The sequence below is a fragment of the Durio zibethinus genome, chromosome 1 (genome assembly GCF_047325235.1).
Source record: "Durio zibethinus cultivar Kanyao isolate XHJ-2024 chromosome 1, ASM4732523v1, whole genome shotgun sequence".
Taxonomy (NCBI): domain Eukaryota; kingdom Viridiplantae; phylum Streptophyta; class Magnoliopsida; order Malvales; family Malvaceae; genus Durio; species Durio zibethinus.
Window position 1 is genome coordinate 10,991,992 of NC_143162.1, and position 26,466 is coordinate 11,018,457.

Genomic DNA, 26,466 nt, shown 5'->3' on the forward strand with positions numbered 1-26,466 from the left:
ATAGATGTATTGCAATGATGTGGGTGCAAATATAAGGATGCAGATGCTAAAATCCTTACCATGATGGAAATATACCTTTTTTTCATAATGTAGGTGTCCATATAGTGATGCAAATGCCAAAATTTTTCATTTTTCATATTCCATTCCTGTTGATTTCTCCTTAGCACATTAATTTCCTTTCAAAAGGGTCTTTTTTTCCATTTTCTCATGTCTTTTTTTTTTTTGCTCTTCCACCCATCTTTCTTGTGGTCACTTTACCAATTTTTACCTTTTTATTTTTTTCAACATGTTTTTCTTGATTTCATTTAATTTTCAACAAACGTTTATACAATCATGCAACACTCAATATGCCACATGTGTTTAGACTTAACCAAAAGACGCACCATCGTTATAAAAACATTTTTCTAACATTTTTCTTTCTTTCTTCTCTTTTTTCTTTTTCAACAATGTCAATTATTCCATGAAAAAGCTTTTTTTTTTTTGTCCTGAATACAAACTAGTCTAAAGATTTTCACATTTCAATAATTTTCTCAAACATAATTTTCTTGTTTTTCATAAGAAAACAGTGACTGGTTATTCAAAAATTTCTCCAAAATGACTAACACAATTTGCCCCGCATAATTAAATTTTTTAGTCAAAGAGAATGAAATATCTAAACAAATGTGACTTTTGGAATATTAGAAGTTGGCATTGCCTATTAGAAAATAAAGAAAAGACAATTTTCTTTTCAAATGGATTGAAAGGTCTTAGCACATGGAGATTTTAATTCACTAAAAAAGGCTTCACCATCTAAAGGGGTAAAAATGAGTGTATACTTTCACTTAGGCTTACAAATGAGACATAAATTTGTCTAAAATATGAATCATTTAAAATTAAGCATGTTCAACATTTTATTTAGTATCCAAAGGTGACAATTCGATATACAGTAAAGCTAACTGTAAGGGACTCAAAATTTTAGGAAAGTCATTTAATAAGGAGGAAAGAAGGCTCAAATTTTCAAAATCAATCCTTTTTTATGTATTTCAATCCTTTAAGGTCTCGATACCTTTGGATCTTTTGAAGGGTAAGGGTTGCCTTTGGTTGACATCTTATCTTAACATCAAGAATGGCTTTAAAATCTTTTGAGTTTGCTCTAGATTGTCCTTTTGTAAGATTTTCACCTTAGAGTTATATTCATCTTTTTTTTTCTCTTTTTTTTCTTTTTTTTTATTATTGCACCATGCAATCAAGAATTTAAACTTATCCAAAATGAAATAAGGGTTCAAATGGGTAATTAGGTAAGAAAATGAGACAAATAAAGTTTTTGAATTTTATGGTCATTCCTCAAAGAGAAACTCTTCAATTTTAAGCAACCATGTTTGATCCAATATGGACTTTTATTATGATGTAATACAGGCCCAGGCTTAAGATTATGAAAAATATATATATAGGCTCAAAATAAATGTTTAAGGAAAATTTAAACCAAGGATCATTCTTTGAAGAATTCAATTTGCAAAATTTATCCTTTCATTTTCCCATGTCTCTACTTAATCATTCTTTCCTCTTTCTATTTTTTTTTTTTTATTCTTCCCTCATTTTTCATTTTTCATTTTTCTCTTTCTTTTTCAATTTCTCATTTTTTTGTTTTTTTATTTTTGTTCTCTTTGTTCCTTTCATTTTCTTTCCCTTTTTTTATTTTCTCATTCTTTCACCTTTTTTTTTTCAAGTGGATTCAAAACTTTAAAAACCTTTTATCGGATATTTGCCTTCAGCATATAAAGTCTTTGCCTTATACTTTGCTGCATGTTATCCTTAGATGCATCATTTTTTTGTCTCCTAATATAAATGATAATCCTTGGTCAGGTTCATTATGAAAAAAATCTTATCAGGCTTAAAAGTTGTAGCAAAGGACAAATTTCTACATTTGTAAAATGATGATGAAAGATGACCATTTGTCATCTCAAACAAAGTTACTTAATTTTGAAAAATGATTTTTTCAACAAAATGAAGCTTGAATTTTTTTTTTTTTTTGTGTTTGGTTTTTTTTCTTTGTTTGGGACTTTTTTTAAACTTTTTGATTTTTTGCAATGTCAAAGATTTTTCCTCTTTTTCTTTTCTTTTCATTTTTCTCTTCTTACTTTTCTTCTTTTTCTCTTTTTGTTCCCTCTTTTTTTCTTTTTTTTTTATTTTTTTTCATGCCTCCCACCACTTTTCAAGAAAAATACCTTGTTTTGACAAACCACTCCTGAAGTGGGTTAATATAAGAAAAAGGGTCATATGTAATGAACTAATTTAAGGTATTAAAAAATCCATGTCACTTCACAACAAAGCATGGGTTGATCACAATTCAAGTTGTCTTGAAGGCAGTGACATCTTTTTTCTTGATCTATGTGCCCTAAGATACCAAACAAGAATAATTTCTTAGGTAAAGAACTAGAAAGATAATATGTTTGTAGTCATTTAAAAGGACTTGGGTGACTTCAACTTTGGTAATCTAAAGCTATAGCATAGCCTTGACACGACAAATTACCATATCTAAATTCTAAAAAACAAATATCTTATTTCCTTGGTCTTCTAGAAATTCAAAAAAGTTTTTTTTTTTTGTTTTGAAATTAACCATCTTGTTTTTCATTACCTAGGAAAAGATTATTACATTTTTATGTCTCAATATTATCAGGTAAAGGTAAGGTTCACTAATTCAAGCTTATATCTTTTAAAGGGTTATGGTTGATAACTCAAATCATTTGATATGATTAGGGACATGAAAGTATTTAAAAAAGTGTGAAGGTATTTGATGAGTTTATTTTTAATAGTAATCGTCAATTCCTTCAAGACTCCTTCCATCTTTTATTACAAAATAAATTTTTTTCTCTTTTTTTTTCTTCCCTCTCTTTTTCTTTTCCTTTTTTTTTTACAAAGCTCTTTTCATTTTATGTTTTGAAAATTAATTATGTGAGACTTTTATTCAAATAAAATTTCATAGAAAAATCCAAAGCATTCATTTCTTCCTAAATAAACTCTAACAAGATTAATTTACATAACTTTTAGAGACACCATATGCATGTCATACACAATAAGTCATAGATCTAGAAAGAAATCATCTTATCTTGATCTTTAGAAACTCAAGACTTGTTTTCACATTTCAACTCCTTACGTTTCACAATTGGATGAGTCAATTTCCATTGTTCCATCAATTCCAAACTCAAAACATCACTTTTGATTAGATTCTCAAACTTTTTCGTCAGTTATTAGCATTTTTCAATTGAGTGGATAATTATCCCCATATGATAATCATATTATCTATTAGGATTATAACTCCTTATCGATGGATTTGATGCTGTTTTCACAAGTATAGGAGTGAGGTATTGACCTTCTATTAGCAAAGGTAAAAGGTGAGAAATAGAGATTGAAAGTTTCTCTTAGTCATTTATTGGTTTTTTTTTATTTGTTATTGGTCAAGTGTAGGGACCAAATCAAGAATAGGCATTTAAGGATGAAAATTTGCTAGAAAGTCCAAATGTTGGCTTGGTTAATAAAGATATGGGCTTTGAGAGATACTACTTATGATAACAAAGTAGAGTTGATGAAAAGGATAATTATTGCATGGGAAAAAGTTTTTAGGTATCTGCTTTTCAATTGTGACTACTTACACCTCCTCTTTATTCTTTTTCGATGCACTTCCCTTTTCAACATTTGTTGTATCTTTAAACTTAATCATGCCATTCTTGATTGTATTTTCTATTATTTCTCTAAAAATCACCATATCAACAAAGTTTTTAGAGATATTTTCAATCATTCTTTTGTAACAGAGAGTGTTCAGGGAACTGACAAATGGAATAGTGATTTCTTTCTCTAATAAGGGTGATTGTACTTAGGCTGTCATATCTCTCCATTTGTTTGCATATTATTTAAAAATTTTGGTTGACTTTTTTTTTCATGTTTTGTAGGGATAACCTATTTGGTGCTATATTTTCAATATGCTTGTATTATGCTAGGAAGGCTTTAGCCCAATCATTCTAAAAGCAAATCTTACTTCGGTCTAGCTAAGCATACCACATTTGCAAACTCGGTGAGACTATCTTGAAAATAATGGATCAATAACTTATCATCATGAATGTGACCTATCATCTTTCAGTAGTACATGATGATGTGTGTTTAGGGGCATTTCGTTTTATCATACCTTTCGAAATTTGGAGCTTTAAATTTTGACGAAATTATAAGATCAGGCGTTAGACTAAATTCGTTGGCATCAACACTCCCATGTATATCATGACCTTTAATTGCTTTCAGTTTCACTTCCAATATGTCATATTTATCTTTTATCACCATATCTCCTGATGGATCTAATACCCTTTTTAATTTTTCCCATTTTTTAGGATCATCTAAATTAGACACAACAATGAGGTCATAGAAAGTAGGCTCGAGATTGATATTTATCTGAATTAGAGGTAACTTAATAGAAATGTCAATATAAGGTTGATGGGTTATTTGAAGTGCTTATGGCATATAGGAGTTTTAAACATATGGATAATTGAACTCGGGTGGGGACAGTGGTTCTTCAATAGTTGCTTCCCTTTTGCCCCGTATGTTTCAGCAATTCTGTTTCCTTTTGTCAAACCTATTAATATATGTTTTAATTCTGCTAACTGTTTGTCCATATTTTATTGCATTCCCTTAACTATTTCCTTAATCTCTTATTGGGCCCTTTTTATTTTATCCATTCGACTTGCATTTTTATTTTTCATAATTCTTGTAGAGGCTTAAGCATTGTAAGTGTGCAGAATTAACTAATATTGTTTCTTAGAACACACTATCTTTAAACCTTTTATTAATTACCAAAAGTTAGAAATGCATGACATGAATTCTATTATTGGCTTTAAGAGATAATTTAAAAGTCCTCTAATATTTACGTAAAACTTTTCAAAAATATCTTTTTGTTTTAAATGTTTGATGAAAATATACTCATAATCATCATTTCTTGTCTTTAGCTAGCATGAAAAATAATGAATTCAAACAAATAATGCATGATGTGCAAGTCAAATTTTATTATTATTGTTAAGAAGGAGCTTAAATTTCATCCTATATTCAAGTCGGGTTATTTAAAGATATTATTTTTGCCTTAAAAGCTTGGTGAAAGCATTTTTAGAACTATTATTCTTTTTTTGAGCTTTTTCAAGCCTACCATTATTAAAGAAAAATGAAATGTAAACAGAGACATCCATTTGTAGAAAATTCAAGTCAAGAGAAACTTTCATTCATTCCCAAAAGTTTTAAGTTTATACATCATGAACTATCCTAGGACTAAGGCCACAAAGTGCTAGACCCTCTCTTACTCCCCTTTATTTTGCCTAAGAAATTCAAAAAGAATTGACTATGATTGTTGGTGAGGATAACCCTTTGCTTTAAAGCTTATACTTTATATTCATTACCTTAGCCAACTTTACTATTGCCTACAGCACTACTTGTTATCTCGGCATGAATCAATGAAGGATTCCTCTGAACAACTAGTTTCATTTTGGCATCAAAACTTAAATATCTAACTTTTATCAATCCCTGTACCCTTTCTTTTAAAGATGTACAGTCTTTCAAAAAATGGCCTAATATGCTAAAATAGTATTCATATCGGGCATTGGGATGGTACCATTTGGGATATAGTGGTTTGAGGGATTCAATAAGGACAGGGACAATAAGGTATTTTTTCAAAAATGATAGGTATAAATCTATGTAAGACATGGGTATTAAGTCAATAGTGGTTCTTCCTTTAGTGTTAATGGTGCAAAAGTTTTTTTGCTCTATAGCTAGATTACTTTGTTGGAAAAATGATGGTATAGTTGGTGTTGGAATGAATTGGGAAACCCTAGGTCAAAAATTAAGTTGAGAAGTAGTGATGAGATAGTGAGCTAAACAAGTGATTATGAAATATGATGTGGTAAGCATGAATTTAGGTATGAAATTCTAGGAGGTCGCATGAAGTTTGTGGACCTAATCTTGGGTGCTTGGAAAGGAGCTCGAAAACGATTATGAGAAGGATTTAAGAATATGTTTGCACTTAGGATAGTTGGTGAGGATTGTTTGAAGCCCAATGACTTTATTTTGAAAATTAGACTTTTGAATTCAATCATTTGTGTGGCAAATTTACCCATTCTTTTATTGAGCTTGTCCAAACTTTGATCACTATTCGAATCACCCAATGCCTTAATATGCTCGAGAAAAATGATGAACCCAACAACAACCAGTTGATTTTGATCTGATTGAGTTCAAAGTGATGGCAATCCTTGAGGAATAGCAAACTTAACCATATCTATTAATTAGGCAACGTATTGTTTTATTTCTCGAAACTTGTACCCAAATTTCTCTTGATTCAACTCCATTGCATTACTTTTTGCTTCCAATTGATCTCTCATTTTCATTATTCTAATTCCCACCAAAACAAACATTTTATTCCAAGACTTAGACCAAAATCTAAGGAATTATTCTTATTGAATGAATGCCTCCAAACAATTTGACACACAGAGCATGTTTATGAATATGACAATAAGGCCTAAAGAATGTCATGAAACACCAAAATGCCTAAGAAAATAGATTTTCACATGTACCAAGCCCTGAATGATAAAAATTCCATCACCCATGAATGTGTATACAAGAAATGTAATGTTCTGTTGCCATGGGTGATAAAGTATATTCATGTGAAATGCAATGCATGTTTTATAAAACCCTATTATTCATGGATCCTCATGTATGAAATGTAATGATATATTTATATGAGCGATGAGGCGTATACCTATGAATAATGTAACATACCTATATGAAATGCACTAACCTATCATGTATATGAGATATATCTACATGAAATGCAATACTTATGTTATGTTTACCTAATGAAATTGACATTACCGTAAAATATGTAATCAAATGGAATGCATCTATTATCTAATGAGATATGCATGAAATAAAATGCATGTACCATCTATTAAGAAATATGAAAAGTGATGCATATACTATCTATTAAGATGCTTAAGATGAGGTACATATACTATCCTATTATTTCCATTTTTAAAAAAAATGATAAAAATGTATGTAAAAATATCAATGAAAATGGGAAAAATGAAACCCCATTCAAATTTAAAATTCTTTTTTTCTCTTTTCCTTTTTTTTTTAGAAAAAAAAATTAAAGAAAACACATTTTTTACTATATAGAATAATTAGGATTTGAAGGTTTTTCCCTTTTTTATTAATTTTTATTTGGCCGATAAATAAAGAATTTTAAAAAAAACTTTTATTTTTGTTTGAAAATTTTTGTTCGTTTTTTTTTTTTTATGTTTGTTGGATAATGCTAAAAAAAATTCTTCATTTTAATGTAACATATTTCCTAAAAATGCAAATTTTAGATAACCATTAAACGAATGAATTAAACTCAAAAGGAATTTTTCTTTTTTCCTTTTTTTTAAAGAAAATACATTTCTTTTGTTATCTATTTTTTTTCAAAATTTTAATTTTACCTATACCATTATTATCCCTAAATGCATATTATATTGGAGTGTTTTAATTTCGATTATTTATACAAAAAAGTTCGTCAATGATCTATTGGTCCCCAAAGGTTTACTATATGCTGAGTGAAGATTTATGCATCTAAAGATCTTTAAATTATTCCTCACTGGTGTCCACACAGGACTTGTAAGACACCCAAATCCTCACCCATTTTAGGTTACAAATGAAAATGGTTCAATTTGAGTAGGAGTATTTCACTTGCCATTGCAAAAGTTATCACTTCACAAAAATATAAGAACCTTACTTCTTCTTATAAGGGATGGAGTTCGGTATAGAGCTCATGCATTATATAAATGTGTCATTTGTGAATGAGGAAATATAACATTGAAAATCTAATCTTAAATGCCTTGCAATCTATCAAGAATAATATATAAAAATATAAAATAATAAATGAATAAATGACATATTAAAATGAAATGCATGTAAAATTTTTTTTATTACTGTTATTATTAAAAACAAAATCAAAATAAAAAAAAATTAAATTTAAATACCGATAAAGACCACTACATCAAAAATAAGGATAACACATAATTAATTTTTTGGCCTAATTCTCTAAAAAAATGACATTCTTAGTAGAGTCACTAAGCTGTCATAACAGTTTTAAGGACTGTTAGATGAATTTGAAAACAAAAAGGAAGAGTCGCCACCAATCTTTTTGAGCTAGGTGCGATTGGCTACCTATTAAAACTTACTTTTTTAATAAATTCTTAAAATTAATTAAAATTTATTAAAAAGATAATTTTTGGGTCTACAAAAATAGTTTAGGTTCAGGAGTCAATTACGTATGAGGAAGGATTAGCATCCCCACAATGCTCATAAAAAACGATACCAATTAATTATATATTATCTTTTAATTATAACTAAAAGGTTTTAATTTTGGTATTTAAAAGTTAATTTTCTTAATTTTTTTTATTGTAAAAAAAAACATATTTTTATTTAGGTTTTTTTTTTATCTTGGTTGAAAAAATAAATAAGAACCTTGTTTATTGAAAATTCTTCGAAAATATTCTAATACTTTGATAATATTAAAAGAAATTTTCTCACCAAGAATCTTAAGAATCACTATCTGAAATTCTCAAAAATCCTATCCTCAGCATATTTATCTTCAATGTTTATATTTAATAAGCATATTATAAAATATGATATCTATAATTTAAAATCAAAAAATATTTTCTAAAAATTCATTTCTTATACTAAAACGAGAAATCATTATCGAAAATTATTCTAAATGCTTTGACAAATTAGTGACATTTTAGATAAATTTTCTTACCTAGAGATTCATATAGAATCACTACTCGAATTTTTTTAGGATCTCATCCTTGGAGATTTCATTTACTTTCATAATACGATACACATAGATTAAGTTATGATGTTGTTGCATTGAATGAAAATTTGTTTTTAGAAATGAAAAGCAAATGAGAGTTTTCTTTTCATATTGAAAATCATTCTAAATATTCCAATACTTTGGCAAAAGTTTTAGAAAAATTTTCTCACCTAGGGAATTCTCGAGAATTACTACTCGAACTGTCTAGAATTTCATCACAAAAAACACACGTTACTTTCAAGATTATATAATGTAAATGATAAGTACAATATGCATATGAAAGTTTTTTTTTTAATTTTGTTATATTTTTTATTACATATTATATATATATATATCTAAAAAACATGTTACTTATTTTTTTATATTATATATTTTCATTATTCATTTTAATTTTATCTTAATCACCTAATTATTTCACAACATTATAATTAAAATTAAAAGAAAAAAAAGCAAAGAAAACCTTTTTATAAAAAATTTTTATAAGTACCTCAATACTTTAGAGGTATTTTTAGAAGAACTTTCTCTCCTAGGGATTTCTTAAGAATCTTTACCTGGACTTTTTTAAAATCCCATCCACGAATAAAAATTTCTTTTCATTCATTTTTAATTTTTTTTTATGAATACACATAATGCAAGAATGATGATAAAAATAAATTTACAACTTTTAAAATTTTTTTTAAATTTAATATTTGAATTTTTGTATCATATTTCTTTTTTATTTTCTTCATTTAATCATAATGATACTATTTATCTTCAAATATGTACCCATTTGACCATTTAAGGTATAATATAAATATGCATGCAATTAAAAAAACATAAAATAAAAAAACTAAGAGATTTACTAAACTATTGGATTGACCCTATAATAAAGAAGGCCCAAAATTGTCAAAGCCAAATCTAAAGTCAGCTAGTTGATTTAATGGGTCTAGTTGGGTCTACAAAAAGGGTCAAGTTTGTAACAACTGAGTCGACAGGCACAGGTCGAACCAGATCATCGGGTTAGTAGGTACAAGTTAGATCTAGTTCTATAAAAGTCTAAATTTTTTTTACTTCATTCCAACACCTCACCTTAAAAAAAAACTTAAATTCTTTGAAAAAAATTTTTTTATAAAAAAACACTAGCCATCTTCAATCTCAAACCTAGATTCCGATCGATGGCCACCATACCGGCTGCCATTGGTTACCATCGGCCACCATTCGTCGATGTCAAAAATAAAAAAAAAATTTGAAAAATCCTTCACCTTCTTATTTTTTAATCGAACAGTTTAGATTTCCCTAAAAAGTATTTTTTTTTTTGTAAAAAGTTGAAGAAAGAATAATCTTAAAATTTTTAATCTACTGCCACTGACCTCTCTGATGATTGCCAAACTTTGACCGAGTCTTTCTCCCACCTTTCATTGACTACCCACCGTTAGGATTTTTCGAAATCTATTTGCAAAGTTGTAGATCTAGATTTTAATCTAAAACTTCAAGGCAAAAAAAAAAGTCATTTTACCGCCATTCGATTGGACTTAAGTTCCAGTATATCATTTGCCACTCTTTGCTCTTCATTTCCAAAGTCTCAGATTTTTGAAAGCCTACCGACAACAATAAATGGTTTATTCTTTGGTTTTTTTTTTTTTCAACTTATATGATTTCCTTCTTTCTTATAGCTTTCTCCTAAAAAATAAAGACCCAAAATCCTTTCAAATTACCTAAACTGAAACAAGCAACCTCTTTTTTTATTTTTTTCAAATTTAACTTTTTTTTGTTAAACAGGATCATTTAGCACTATGGTTCCTCCCCATAAGAAAGATTGTGATTTTTTTTATTATTTTTTTATTTTTGGTTGTCACAAGTTTCGAGTGGATCCCTTTTTTTGTGTTTTTTTTTGTACTCTTTTTTTGTGGTGGTTTTTTATGTGGCTAAAAAAAGGTGGTTGTTTAGGCATTAACGGTGAGTAAATGAGAAAAGGCTAGGGCTTGTGCTTAGGCTAGTGTTTAAGGGTGAAGTTGGGTTGGTGTGCTTATTGGATTTTTTTGGTTGGGTATAGTTCTAAGAAAAAAAAGCTATTTGGTTGCTAGTGAAGCCAATAGAGGTGTTTTTGATTAGTGATGTTGAGGTTGGTGTGCTGGTGGTTTTTGTTCAAATAGAATAGGGACTGTGCAAGGCTGATGAGGGGCTTAGAGTTGATGTCGATGTTGGTGTGGTGCTAGTGCAAGCAAGGGCGAATAGGAGGATAAGGATGTGTCGAGACTGGTATTAGGCAAGGGTTGGTGTTGGGTGTAGGGGCTGGCCTAGTATGTGCAGGGCAAAATGGATGTTAGAACCTAAAAAAAAATAGTTGCTTCATCCCCATTTGCAAATGTGCTTGTGAATTTTTATTTATCAATTGGGGTTACAACAATCCAAGGCTTAACAGCTCTTTAGAGTTATAGGGTAATGGCCAACAAATTGCTGGTTGTAGGGTGAAGAGTAGTAGAGTAGGGTGGTGTTTGTTGGCAGAGACAAAATCTATCTTTTCTTAGAGTAATTGGGCCTTGAAATTGGATTGTATTTGGGTCATCAATATTACATTTGGATTTAAAAAAGAAAAAACGTTATAAGCCTATTTTTATCAAAATTGAACTCTAAAAAAAAAATTAGGCCTTTAAACTTAAACTTAAAATTGATCTAATACATAAATATTTGAAAATGATTAATTTGAAACAAAGCATGATTGAGCCCAAATCAAAATATTCAAATCAAGTACAAAATTGAACAAACTCGAATTGATCTGGACAAAATTGAGTGTCTACATTATGCATTGAAAACTTTAGAAAAAATCTATTGGATATGTTTAGGAAAAGATAGATGTTGAAAAAGTGAAGTTACAATGTGTAACATCCAGGAAAAATGAAAAAGGTGAATACTCAAATTGGAAATGCCTAGCTGAACTGGAAAGGAAATTCTAGGCTTACGCTCTTGAGCACAAGGATGCTCTTAATGTTCAGAGAATAATTAATGAACCTACTATAAATGCCTACTTATATGGAATGAACAATAAGAAAGGTCTCTTTGCAGTTTTTTATCCTAATGGTGAGAAGATTGATATTTCAATATTGGAGAATTCTAATGGTGTCCTTGAGATCAAGGCAACAAATGGAGTTCCTTCTTGGGAAAAGATTTTGGCAATGCCCTAATGGATTTCTTGGTGAGTGAATTGATGAAAATTGAGGGAATTGATTTTTCAAAGGAAAAACTCACATTTCAAAAGCTTTGGAAGTTGTTGAGAAAGTTCAAATCAAACTTTCACTATCAATGCATGCTGCATTTAATCTACCATTTATGACAGTTGATACTCACAGCATGGTAGTGCCAACATTTGATATTACAAATGGGTGCATGAGTAGGGATATAAGGCCTGACTTCATCAAAACATTGAGTAAGGCTTTGAACATTAACAACATACGTATAGTTAATGAATATGGCATTGTGGTGCAAGAATCAATTAAAGTTCTAGATAGAATGATGGTTAAAAGAGAAAACATGGTTCTGTTTGAATTAAAGAGAGAGTACTGCATTTAATCCTTGAGGACTAAATCCTCTTCATAGGAGTATCTGTTACGTGCCAATTAATTATTTTCTATCTTGGCTCATACTTATTTGGACTTTGTCATCTTTTGTTTGGGCATGACTTTTATGAGACTTGATAAACAAGGCCTTTATGTTACTGTTTTTGTTTTAAATCATTTAAGCTATTATTTCTATGTGAAAAAAGAATGAGAGATTAGAAGAGCTGGCAACCAAGAATTTGGGGCTATTGCTATCAACTAAGCACAAAATAGTAGAAGAAGAATTGTACATCATTCTATTGGAAATACAATTTTAATTCTCTCTCCTGATTTCTCTTATCTGTTTCTTTCTTTTTTCTTCGTTCTTCTCTATTTTTCTTTCTCTTTTTTGTGTAGTTTTGGAAATTATAATTTCATTTAGCTAAGGTATGTACCATTGTATAGATAGGATTTTGGGAAAGGTCCCACCAATTTTTTTCTATCCTTTTTTTTTTTCTTTCTTTCTTTGCTTCAAAAATTTAAAGTAAAAAAATAAAAAAAGAGCAATGGGTTTATTTTTTATTTTTTCTTTTTTAAATATATTTTATATATAATGCCGCAAACGAAGGGTAGTATTGTGCCAGATGTCGATCTCTCTTTTTTTTTTCTTTGTTATTTGGTGGGACCCACACTTTCAAAGTTTTTTTGTTTTGTTATTTTTTTATGTTATACTTTTATTGTTTAATTTTTTTTGTATATTTGATTATAAAATTAAATTTTTTTTATAGCGATCTCATTACTTTCTATTGGTGTGGGACATTGTTTTTGTTAGGTTTTTTTTTTTAACTTTTGATATGTTATTTTTTAACTTTTAATATATTTTATTATAATTTTTTTAATGGAATTCAATACATTTTGCTTTACATGGGATCTTTTTTTTAATGTCTTTTTATTATTTTTTATATTATATATAATGTATTTATTTCAATGGGATCCGTAACTTTTTTATGAGATTCACCTTTTTGTTTTCCCTTTTTTTTATTTTTATCTTTTTATAATTTATAATTTCTTTAAATGTATGGCCTACTTTTCAATTATATTTTCTGTGAAACCTGCTTTTATCTTTGCTTTTTTCTAAATTTTTCGTTTGGTGTCACTTGTTTTTAATTTTTTATTTATTTAATATTTAATAATTTTTTTTTTTTTTAAGTTTGAACCCACTTGATACTAATTTTTTTTTATAAAAACTTAGTTAATCTTTTTATATTTTATTTTTTATTAAACCCAATTGATACTAAGAGTATCTCATTTTTTTTTAGCTTTTTAGTTTTTCTTATTTTCTATCTTTTCCTTTTGTATATATATAATAAATGATTTTTTAGATTTTATTTTTTTAATAACACACTTAATACCAAAAGTTTGTCATATGTCAAGTAATTTGATTTTTTTCGTTTTGCTTCTTAATGTTCTTTGTTTATAAGTTTTCCCTTTATTTGATATATATTTTTAAATATTTTTAATATTAGATCCATTTGATATTATTATTAAAAATATATTTTTAGTTACTTTTTAATTTGATTTTTTAAAATAAATTTAATATTAATGTTGATGTTAAAAAGACATCTAAATTTGATTTTATTTGTAATTTCTTTTTTTAGTGTTTTAGAAAGTATATTTATGATACTTGGTCCTTACTCCCATTTTGTGATGTACATTAAAATATATTTTATTATTTATTTAATTTTATACATATATTATTATATTAATAAAATTATTATTTTTCCCTTAATTTAAAAAATTTTATTTTAAACTCAATATGAAATATCAATGTAACATCCTCTTATAACTTTTTTCTTTTTTTCTCATTTTTATTTTTTTTCTACTTTTTCATTTACCATTTTCTCACTTTTTACTTTTTTTTATTTTTAGAGTAATTTTATGAAAAAAGAAGATCGATTAAGATATCTACGTTTTATTTTTGTTTATTTTTTTCTTTCCTATCATCTTTTTTATTTGATAAATTTTGTAAAAAATTACGATGAGTAGATATAATAAAAAAATTGATTCATGACTAGATCAAAAAATTCAAAACATTATATAGTGATAAGATATAAAAACAATACGAAAAGGAGATATGAAAGTGATATAAATTAAATTTTAGCAAAAAATGTCTAATAGAAACAAAAAATATGTTTATTGTTGTATCAATACATATTATGATAAATAATTTTTATATAAAACATAATATAAATATAAAAATTTTTATAATTTCAAATAATATGAATATACAAATTATCAAATCTTATCGCGATAACATTCGAACACCTTTCTATTGCGTTATATGATCTGCAATGTGCAAACTTGACATTAGTGGAATCTCAATTTGGCAAAGTGTTGGACAAATCCATTTTAAATATTGAATTAAAACTACTGTGACGAATTTTTTAAGAAAGAAAATTGAAATCACCATTGGCACATAAAAACCTCAAATCAAATCTGCAGCACGACAGTTGAAGTATTTAACCATTGCTACCGTCCTAAGCTTTGTTAATCTGAGCATATATGCCAATAAATTATTTGGTCCAAGCAATTGCCAAAGTTGCCTTGTCAATTATGGCACATTTCGTTTCTCCTGTAAAGGAAAGGCCTCAAGGAGGATCCCAAACTTTCTTAATACATGTTTAAGGGAAGGCTATGTTTGCATTCTCAGATTTTAGCAATCCTGTAAAAGTTGCCAACCACTCTGCTCTTTACTCCAATCCAATGTAAAGAAATAAAGGCATACACAGAGAAAAGCAAAACAAATTATTCTAACCAAAAGTATTATTGCTTCTTCACTCACTCTATATAATAGGGTATTTGTCATCGACACACTACATCAATCAAAGCTAAAAACGAATAAAAAAAAACAAAAAAACGAAGATATGCATATGGTTTTGCATCATCCATACCCACATACAAAATCATAGGAAAATGGCCACTCGACACTCACTAATCATGTAATTTTACTCTTCAACTACAACTAATAACCATAGATGAACAGCCCCTACCTGCCACCAAATACCAAATGCACATCTCCCTACCCCTTTATCACATTGCACACGGTTACACACATCTCCTTACCCCTTTATCACATTGCACACAGTTACAAGATTGTGTAGTATACATATTAATCATGCTGTATTAACAGCAACTGGCTTTCCCCTACCCATAGCAAATCCTCTTGTGCCATCTGGCATTCGAGGACCAGGAGGCTGCTTTGCCACAGCTTGCTCATTGCTGAGCAAATTACTTGAAGCAGACAGGGGAGTGCTCACATGATTTCCGCGAGTATTATGATGGTTATTATGGAATTGAGCCCGCACACGTCCTTTGCCCCGACCCCTGTTTCGCCCTTTTTTCTGCCCACCCTCTTTGTCGTTGGAATGCTCCTCTCTCTGCACAAGACAAATCATGGTATGACACTCACATTCTGGACATTGAAATATAAAAAAAAAAAAGGAACTACCATAGCAGGCATATGACAAAAGAGCCAAGCTTGCTTTCCAGCTCCAAAAATTTACAGGTGTCCGTGCTGAACAAGTGCTTTACAATATACATCACTGCATTGCTCACTGTTATTATCTTAAGGTATCTTCCACATAAGAACAAAACAACATGTGGAACAAGCCCATTACTTGAAAAGCGGGGCTCAAAAGTCCCAATTCCAATTATTCCATAAGCTTAGCAAATTAGCCGCTCTAAGAATGGAACCATGTTCATAATTGTGAAGGAGCCATTTCCAGTATTTCATTGTCTTATCTTTATCTTCTCTTTTTTTCCATAGTTAATTTATGGTAGAGGGGATCTACGTCCACAACAGGGAGAACCTAAGTCAATGTAAATACTTATTATAATAATTGGATTGGCACTTACAGGATACTCATGTGAAAGGATATCAGACAACTGAGAAGGGTCTTCTTGTTGTTTCTCAGTTGAATGCTGCTCAGATGTAGAAGCATCATCTTCTTCACAGTGACCTTCCCCATCATGGCCCTTTTTCCCTCTTGCATGAGCAGGTTTTGACTAAAGAATGAGAGAATACAAACACAGATCAATGGTCTAGTCTAGTTTCATGAATCAATTGAAATTAGCCAAACATGACGAGTTTTCTCCATCAAACCAAGATCTCAACTGAAATTAATGAATTATATGATATATATATATATATATATATATAGGACACAAGTTCAAAAAATTATAATAATTGGACTTTCTTTGCATTGTGTGTGTGGTGCGATAACTGCATAATCTACTAAGTGCTCAATAATTTAATATTAAATTTGGTTCTGTTGTCAAGCATATCATAAGTTTCACACTGTAAACTATCTGGTGATATGACATGTTAAAAAGCTCAATAGATAAACAGACTATGGTCCACTCAATTTAGTCTAATATAATTAAAGATATGTGAGGAAGTTTGATGGCTTGACTGATAGCTTTCCCATTACCTTTGGATTGCACCAAGACTCAGCACTAAGTCCATTTCTTTTTGCATTAGTTGTGTACGAGCTCACTGGACATATCCAAAATAAAGTACCATGGTGTATGTTATTTGCTGATGATATAGTCTTAGTTGTTGAAACTAGTGATGATCTCAATACGAAATTGGAATTATGAAGGCATATGCTAGAGTCTTGAGGCTTTAAATAGAGTAAATCTAAAACTGAATATATGGGTAAGTTTAGTAGTCATAAGGAAACGAGCACTAGTGTAATTAAGTTGGATGGTAAGGTAGTAGCAACCGTAATCATCTTCGATATTTGAGATCAATTATTCAAAGCGATACCGAAATAGAAATGGTTATAAATCATAGGATTCAAGAAAGATGAGTGAGGTGGCAAAGTGCATTGGGTTTGTTGTGTAATCGCAACATGCCTTTAAAGTTAAAGGCAAAATTGTATAAAATAACTATAAGGCCTATATTCTTATATAGGAGTGAGTGTTGGGCCATTAAGAAACAACATAAGAAAAAAATTAGCATAGCCAAGATAAGGATGCTTAGATGGATGTTTGGTAAGACTAGAAGAGACAAAATCAGAAATAAAGAGATTCAAGGAAAATTAGAGGTAGCCCGAAGTGAGGAAAAATGAGAAAGGGCCATTTGAGATGGTTTGAACATGTGAAACGTAGGCCTATCTATGCACCAATTAGGAGAAATAAGCTTCTAAACTTGGGAAAAACCAAAACTTCTAGAGGTAGACCATGAAAGACATTGATGCAAATAATAAAAAATAATACGAGGGTTAAGAAAGTAGATGAAAAGGTTGTTTTCTATAGAAATGAGTGGGGTAAAAAAATTTAAAATTATGACCTAAAATGATTCTTTTTTGGGCTTTTCATATAGCTAACCCCAGAGTTACAAGATATAAAGGTTAGTTTGTTGTTGTAAGCTTTGACCCAACCAATGGAGATTAATCATTGATCATGTCTAAATGTATTTTTTTTATTAGAAACCGATTTCGAGTCATGCTGTCGGTAGTATAATAGTGTTTTTCGTGATATCTACTTTGTCCAACCATTGGTTGCTTTTGCTATGCCTAACCATGCCATTGGAGTTAATAATGGTTTTTTATACAATTTTGACCTATGCCACTACAATTATGTGGGGCCTTGGCATTGTGATAAAAGACAATTATGAAATTGAAACTTGTGAAATATATTAATCTTGTTAATACAATATTTTATTTCAAAACAATATGCCTATACATATATGATTACCCAAAACATATGAATTATGGAACCATTATTGTAATTTGGCCAAAAATATTTTGATCTTACTCAACCCACCTAAGGGGATGTTAGTTGCTTGCTGAGTAGTTATACTCATTCCCGTTTAAATATTTCTTTTAAGTTTGAAGCTTAGTCATACGAGCAAGAGTTCTAAGGAGTGACTTATGATCCTAGAGATATTAAGGCATGATTTATAACACTTTAGGGTTGTTATAGTATTTTGATCTAGTGACCATATTTGTTGGCTTACTCAAGAGCTTGAGCTAGGGATGGCAACGGGTAGAGTCGGGCGGGTTTTTGCTTGCCCTGAACTCCACCTGACTTTATACCCACAATACCCGACCCGACCTTTTTTTTTATTTTTTATACCCAAACCCGAATCCGACCCAATATTGTATAAAACCGTATCCAACCCAATCCAATCCAAAATTAATAAAATATTATTTTTAATATAAAATATTTTTTTAATATAAACATAAAATTAAATATATACATATATAAATATAAAATTTAATAATTAATTAAAAAATAATTTTTTATATATATTGGGTCGGGTTGGGTTGGGGTGAGTTTGCCTAATACCCAACCCCAAATTTTTTTACTATTACCCAACCCAACCTAAAACCCAATTTAAAAAAAAAAAAAAAAAAACAGCCCAAAGAAGTTGGGTCGAGTCAAAATCCGCCAGATGCAGCTAGGGCTGCCATCCCTAGCCTGAGCTTATGTTTTGAGCTCTATGATCTTTGTTTCAAATGGTTATTTTGGAAACTTGCCCTTTTAAATACTTCACTTTTAAATCTTAATATATCATTTGGAATTTCAAAAATTTTATTTTAAGCATTTGGACTCCTTGAATTTCAAAAAGATTTTAGTTAGTTTATCGCCCTGTATGTTAGTGAGATTTATCTTGCCGGTATGTGAAGTTTGTTATGCCTTGCATTACAATGTGACAGATTTAGGGTATCAAAGCTTAGGTTTTTCAATTTTAAATTTACAATATCAATTAGTTAGAGACGCTTTAACATCTTAGCAAAGTTTAAGTGGGGTAAAAAATTTAGGCTTGGGATGCTTTCATTTGTTATTTTTATTATTATTAATCTTTCTAATTCCTATTTGTGGTGATCACTTTTACTAAATTATGAAAATATGCATTTGTGATATATTCATGGTTATGTTATTTATACTGATATGCACCTCATGTCTCTTCGTAATCGTGAGTTTAGTTTAGCTGAGATGTCAGCAATGCCAAGAATGATGGTTCTAGGAACTCCCAATGACAAAGTTCTCAAAATCAAAACCAAGATCAAGGTGTTACTAAAGCACCTATTGCTCAAAGAGGTGCCAAGATTAACATGCCTCCTACTAACCAAAATGGGGGAGCACCATGTGCAATGGCTAAAAGTGATAACAAGGTGTTTGAATTGATGCAAGAGGTAGTGAATTTGCTTAGGGAGCAATGACAATATCAGCCATTGCCACCAATGCAACAAGGAAACAATTCAATAGAATGGAAAGCTTTAGATGCCTTTAAGATGGCACCACCTGATGATACTGAGTTATGGATTAGGATCAAATTTGCTACCAACTTGCTGCAAGGAAATGCAAATAATCGATGGAAAGGTGTAGCTCACACTCACAAGTGAGATCCTAAATTCTTAATTTGGAACAACTTCCTAACTGCCTTTTATACAAAGTATTTCTCTCAAAGCAATTTGCGACAATTGGAAAGAGAGTTTCTTAATTTGGTTCAAGGTAGAACGATCGTCGAAGCCGACCCTAGAGTTATCAGATAAAGGCTTGGTTTTTATTTTTTTTTCTGTTGTTGTTGTTATAGAACGACCATGGATGATTATGACGTAAAGTTTGATACATTTTCAAAGTTTGTTGCTTATCTTGTTTTTGACGATGAAAATAAAGCTATGTGATTTGAAAATGGCCCAAATCCTCACATCTATTGATGCCTTGCTTCATTGCATTTGATCAGTTATGATGACGAGGTTAGTAGTGCGAAGTCTTAGACTGTTTGGAGAGAGACTAGAGGAATGAGGAGATTTTCCAAATAAAAAGGGTAAAGGTAGAGATTCTGATTTTCGAGGCAAGAGGACCTTTAATGGTCTTTCCAAATTTCAAGAGGTTTACTCTATGAGGAACTCAATCCTACCATGGCAAGGCACCTCAACAAGTGCTTAGGTGCTCAACTTGTGGTAGATATTGAGTTGATTGCAAGCAGGTCTCTGCTGCTTGCAAAACTCAATCCTTCCTATGGAAAGGATTTATAGTACCTAATTTGGTTTTGTATTTTAGGAGTTACTAGCTTTTGAAGTTGGAAAAATGAATATTTGACAATGTAGGTAACCTTAGGGCTAACAAAAAAACTAAGAAAATAGAAAAACTAACTCGAACCGAGGGGTCCAGATCGATTCGATTCAAGTTTTAAACGATTTAGTTTAGATTTGGATTTAGATAGATGAAATCATCAAAACCGAATAAATTCAAATCGATTCGGTTTCTATTGATCAAATTTTGAAAAACCCGAATTAAAAAAAGCCCAAAAAGTTGAAATTGCAATTTGGGTTATGATCCATATGTCTAATTGAAAGCCCAAATCAAAACATTTAGCCCACTTACCAAGCCCACAGCCCATTGTAAGACCTAATTCACTTAACTCTCCCTGACTCTTTGCCGAAATAAACATTTTGGCCCTAATCACTCTTACTTTGTCGACTCTCATACATAACACTACTCCATAGCCATTCACTATTCTTTTTTTTTTTTTTTAAATTCACATTCAACACTTGCTCTCCAACTCCAAGTCCAAGCTCTCGCTTTTTAGATTAATCTTCAAACTGTGTTGTCCCCCTCAGCCTTCAAGAGTCAAGCCTCACCTTATGCTCATGGAGTCAGAGTTCATTTTACTCCCACACTACCTCCAAGGAACACCACGACTCCTTAAGGTAAGTCCAATTTTTGGTATTGATAGAATTAGAACTTTGGTATAGCTCACAAATGAAAGCAAATATCAATGAGACAAGATTAGGTATAGCTGACAATTCCTCTTTAATTAATGCTAGTTATTTTGGTAGATTATGTTTTTGGATAACCTTTCTTTCTTAATCTCAATTTGTTTAATTGGTCTTTGTTTTAAGGACATAAAATAAAAAATTGCTGCTACTTTATGGTAGAAAGGAGTATGAAATTATATCTTAATTAGCAACATGCATCTAGATTCATAAAGCCCTTTTTTGATCCCGAATTGTGATGTATCATGTGACTTTGTAACTTTTAAATAATATTATCCTTATTACAAATAAAGGGTGTTGATTAAAATATTTAATGGAAGTATGGAACATTTTCTTCTTTCTGGGATGACAAATGCCCATCTTGTGTTCATAACTTTTAATTTGTCTCCTTATACATAGGACAATCAAACCCTCTCCAACCCAACTTATAAATTTGACTTGAAGATTTCCTATTTAAGTTAACTTTTTGCCAATGAAACTTTATATCCCCAATTCATTGTGTTGTTTGCTATTATTGAATACTACAACACAAGCTCTATAATGTCCTAGAATATTAGATAATTTGTTTGAGTTTATTTGAGTGTTTGGATATCATTGTGAGACTATTTAATATGTTCTTTGACTTGAAAGAATTTTTTTGTGAATAATGTGTTTGACTTTGAAATTAATTATTAAAAATTATTACCATTAACATCGTTTTTTTTTAACTAAAATACAATATTATCTGTTGTTAAAAAATTATAAAACAATAAAATAATACTTTCCCTATAAGAAACATTTCTAGATCTAAAAATAATACACAAAAAATGTCCAATAGATGGCACCCAAATGAAATCCTAGAAATTTTTTTTTTTTTTAATTTTATGTTCAACCAACATTTTGTTAATAGAGGAAAAAGTCTAGCTAAGCAAATAAGAACAACACATTAAAAAATTAACAATAAAAAGGTTTGTTAGTATAAAATCCTTACCACAATTCAAAAAAAAATTATTCTTTTGATTAAAATATCCATGAAAAATTACTTGTATTCAGCAAGATGAGAACTTGATGATGAGATAAAAAAAAAAAAGGCTACCTAAGATTTTTATAAGGAGTTAGAAGTGGTAAGAATGCTTTTATATTGTAAAACTCGTATGTGATTTTATTTAAAAATTAAAGAAGACAATAAAGATATAATAGTTATTTTAAGCTTCTAGAAAATTTAATTCTTCCTTTCCCTTCCTTTTACCCCAATTTAAGGAAATAAAAGGTGCTCAACCCCCCTTCCCTCTCAATGTAGCATTCGAAACTTCAAAAATTTTATTTTATATGTTAGGACTCCTTGAATTTTGAAAAGATTTTAGTTAGTTTGTTGCCTTGCATGTTTGCAAGACTGTTTCTTGCAGGAATATGGCGTCTGTTATTCTTCAGGTTGGAGGCATGACAAAGAGAAAGGAAGAAAAAAGCTAAAGAAATAATTAAAGCAAAAAACTTAAATATCATAACTACGTACTGCACGTCTAAGCATTAGGCGAACCCTAAGGCCGCTCCTCCAGTTTCCCTCATCATTCAATTCTGCAACCTGCAAAATTAGACATATATCCTTATAACCATGGAAGGTAAAAAGGGCCATCCTAGGGAAAATAGTACTTACTGCTTTCTCAGCCAACTCAACAGATTCATATTCCACAAATGCATGCAACTACAAAAAAGATTAAGAATCCAAAATTAAATCACACTATACAACCATTAATATTTGTTTATCAGGATAAATACAATAGAAAGTGAGATCTTTCCATAGAATTTGAGTAAAAAAGATATATTTCCATAGGAAATAAATAAAGTAGCTAGCACATGCCAGACAAATCAAATGTACCTTGTTACTAAAATGCATGCCATCACTTTTTGCAGACCTAGATGTTGAAGACGCCCCACCACTAGATGGTTGGGGCTGACAGGTACGGATTGTCTTCACACTAAGAATGAAAACATCAAGAGAGTTTGGTCCAAACAGAGATGATAAACATAGATAAAAGCAAAACTCACAACCTAGAGTTTATTATTTGTTTAATAAGGTAATAATCTTGGTACCTCCCTACAGCAGAGAAAATCTTCATGAGGTTTTGATGGCAGTGATCATCAGGCAAATTTTCAGCAACAATTATGCGAGACTACAAATTACAAGAATTTGGAAGCAATATGTAAAGCATTAGCATACTTGATTTGATGACTATAATATAAGGTAGGATAAAATACAAATATCTCATACAAATATTCTATGAGTCTGCCTGACTACAAAGACAAACTTGAAATTTACAGGAAAAGACACATAATAAAGTTGCATAAGAAGTAGAATGGAAAAAATGAACAAAACCCTCACCTGCAACTCTTCCATATCTGATTCAGTGAGGGGATGTTGGCGTCTTACTTTCTTTCCATCTTCACTAACTACCTGTGCATTATGGAATAAAAAAGACACAAGCAAGGACATCGAAGAGATATGAAGTAACTACATGTAGCAATAAAACATTAACAACGAAATGTAAGTGCATGAAACATGAGTAAAAGGAAAATACTCACAAGCTTCACTGAGTTCCGCAAAACAGTAGCTAGCTGGGAATGAGTAGTTACAAGGGCTTTAATCTTCTTAAAAGATGCAACAACGGATATTGGCACTATACCGGAGGCAAGAAAATATTAGTCTGAATGGAGAATAGTTAATATTAAAACAAGATCAAAATCTTCAGTTTTAGAACAAGTCAAAAATCTGTAAGATTGGGTAAATTCATATCAGTAAATTAACAAAGAAATTTGAAGAGGTGAAGCAAAGCACTGAGAAAATGGAAATAAGCAACTAGATTATAAATAGCAATGTTAATCTTCTGTATAGTATAAACAATACTAATGGGCATGAACATTTTAAATGATAGAAATTTGCATAAACTAAAGTTCTGAGTCTAAAACTGTTGGCTCCCAAATGGAAAGAAATTATACCATATCCTTCAGGATCCTTGTTGATGAATCTCATAAGATGATCAGTGGTGGCCAAGTTCAAGTCGCTAAAATAGTACTCAACCTGCAAAATTGATTGTTTTGTTTTACATTAAAAAAAAAATTATAGAGGAATAAGTCAGAGGGAAAAGTCATGTTGAGAAAATTGGTTATCAGGATGGTTAAAATAAATTCTTAAAAAAGCTGGCAACATTAGCCCAGCATTTGATCATTTCGAATTTCATGTATCTGCAAATGATCAGCTGATCTCAGAATCAGATTCTAGAATAAAAGACAAAGAAATTCAAAGAAAGAAATAACAGAAATAATTTGAAGAATAAGAAAAAAGAGCAAAAATAGTAGCAACATTTAAAAATTGCAAAAAGCAGCAGCGGGAACTTTGATTCGGTGATGTTAGTAATGTATGGTGACCTCTGACCTGATTCAAAATCTTTAATGTAGCTTCTTGGGATAGTCCATTTTTGGAGGGAGTAGCACCATGATCCTTGTGCTCCTTCTGCTGATCCATCTTCACAACAGCATCAACTTCTTGCTCTCGATGTTGATGATGATGATTCTGGTGAGGATGATGATGATTACGCATAGGCATATGAAGGTGGACGGGAACCATGTGAGGCGGCATAGACACAGGGCTATGAACGGGGAGGTGAAACGCTGCCGCCGGCGGAGTAGGATGAGGAGGGTAGACTTGCAGCATCCCAGGGGGCGAAGGAGGAGGGATCATCATCCTCTGACTTTGCTGCTTCTGCTGCTGCTGTTGCTTTTGTTGTTGCTGCTGCTGAGGCGCAGAGCGAGTAGGCACAAACTCGGGCGCCTGGGCGTTGAGTCGACTGGATGACAAGTTGCGCGACAGTTGTGGATCTGTAGAAGAAGAGGATGATTGCGGAGAATCTAGGGTTTCCGACTGGGCCATGATTTGGGGATTTACAGATTTTAGAATTTGGTGTTCTTTCTCTTTGGTTTTTACTTTTTATTTGAACTTAAAAAGAAAAATGGATATAGTAAATAAAAATTGGGAAGATAAAGCGGAGAGATCTATCTGTGACTGTGAGGGTTTACAGGCTGCTGGAACTGGGAACTGAGAGTTGGAGGGCCCTAAGAAGGGCGAGGCAGACAATGGAGAGGATTTCTCGCCTTCCGTCAACCTTCATCGTGCCCATTTATACTCATCCTCTCGGTCATTTGGCAGGGCAGTAAAATTATTCAAGTGAGATTAAAAATAATGTAAAAAATGATATTGATTATTATAATTATAAGATTTAAATTATTGGTGTCATATATGATTAGGTATAAAAATAACAGTGGTGATAAAATAAATATATTAAATAATTATTAAAGATATTAAATTAAAAATTATATATAATAATATATTCAAATTATTTCATATTTGTAAAATTAATAAATTATTTAAAATTTGCTAAATTATTTTAATGCTAAATAATAATTTATTAATAAATAATTAAAATTAATCAAATAATAATACATCAAATAATATTTTTCTATTAAATTAACAAAATTATTTTATATTTTTTAAATAAAAATCACAACAAAAAATAAAAAAATCATAAAGATATTTTGTATTTATAATACTAAGTAAGGAGTAAAAAAGGAAAAAAAATAAAAAAGAATGATCAATTAGTCATCAGAATAAAAAGGCCGGCAAAAATCTCACTGGTCATTTGAGTCCAAACAGCTAATTAGTGCCGATTGACACAAAAATTATTGATAACCGCATCTCCACACTAGACGTGTTTATGAATCCAGTGACTTTTAGCATCTTTCCGTTTTGATAGACTATTGCTATTTAATTAATAAATAATAAATAATTAATAATTTAATATATAAATCTTACATATGATAAGATTTGTCGGTGTTGCTTTAATTTTTTATATATTTTTTTATTTTTTATATTTAATTAATATTTGTTAATATTTTAAATGATTTTGTGTAGAAATTCAAATTTAAAAAATGTCATGTGTTATCTTATAATTTTTTTTATTTAGTTTTTCTTTTTTATATTTAATAAACATTTATTATATTTTAAAATTTTCCTTATGTGAGTCCCAAAAGGATATCACATGTCACCATTTGTTTTTTTTTTCTTTACTCTTTCTTTTGTTTTTGTTTTAATTTGTTTTTTCCCTTTTTCCCATTTTAAATTTTAATAATTATTTGTATTTTTTAATTTTTTTGTGTGGAATCAATTCGATATTATTGATTAAAATGTTCTTTTATTACATTTTCATACTTTTTTTTGTAATTAGATAATTTTGTGAAAAAATGATATTAATGAAAGTGTCAACTTGGCATTTAGATTTTT

At 30.1% G+C, this 26,466-nt stretch overlaps 1 protein-coding gene across 3 annotated transcripts; it reads right to left on the reverse strand.

Moving 5' to 3' along the window:
* Positions 1-15,168: 15,168 nt before the first annotated feature.
* LOC111312121 (la-related protein 6B-like) lies at positions 15,169-25,278 on the reverse strand. Of its 3 annotated transcripts, XM_089763291.1 has the most exons (10): positions 24,565-25,278; positions 24,129-24,210; positions 23,715-23,809; positions 23,515-23,586; positions 23,226-23,305; positions 23,011-23,110; positions 22,789-22,836; positions 22,648-22,716; positions 16,279-16,428; positions 15,169-15,800 (listed from the first exon to the last, which is right to left on the reverse strand). In XM_089763291.1, the coding sequence occupies exons 1-10, from the start codon at positions 25,057-25,059 to the stop codon at positions 15,537-15,539; spliced, it is 1,455 nt and encodes a 484-aa protein (XP_089619417.1). In that variant the 5' UTR covers positions 25,060-25,278; the 3' UTR covers positions 15,169-15,536. The 3 variants fall into 3 exon arrangements, with proteins under 3 accessions (XP_089619417.1, XP_022767881.2, XP_089619423.1); XM_022912146.2 differs by lacking the exon at positions 16,279-16,428; XM_089763297.1 differs by lacking the exons at positions 23,011-23,110; positions 23,226-23,305.
* Between the last annotated feature and the right edge of the window lie 1,188 nt (positions 25,279-26,466).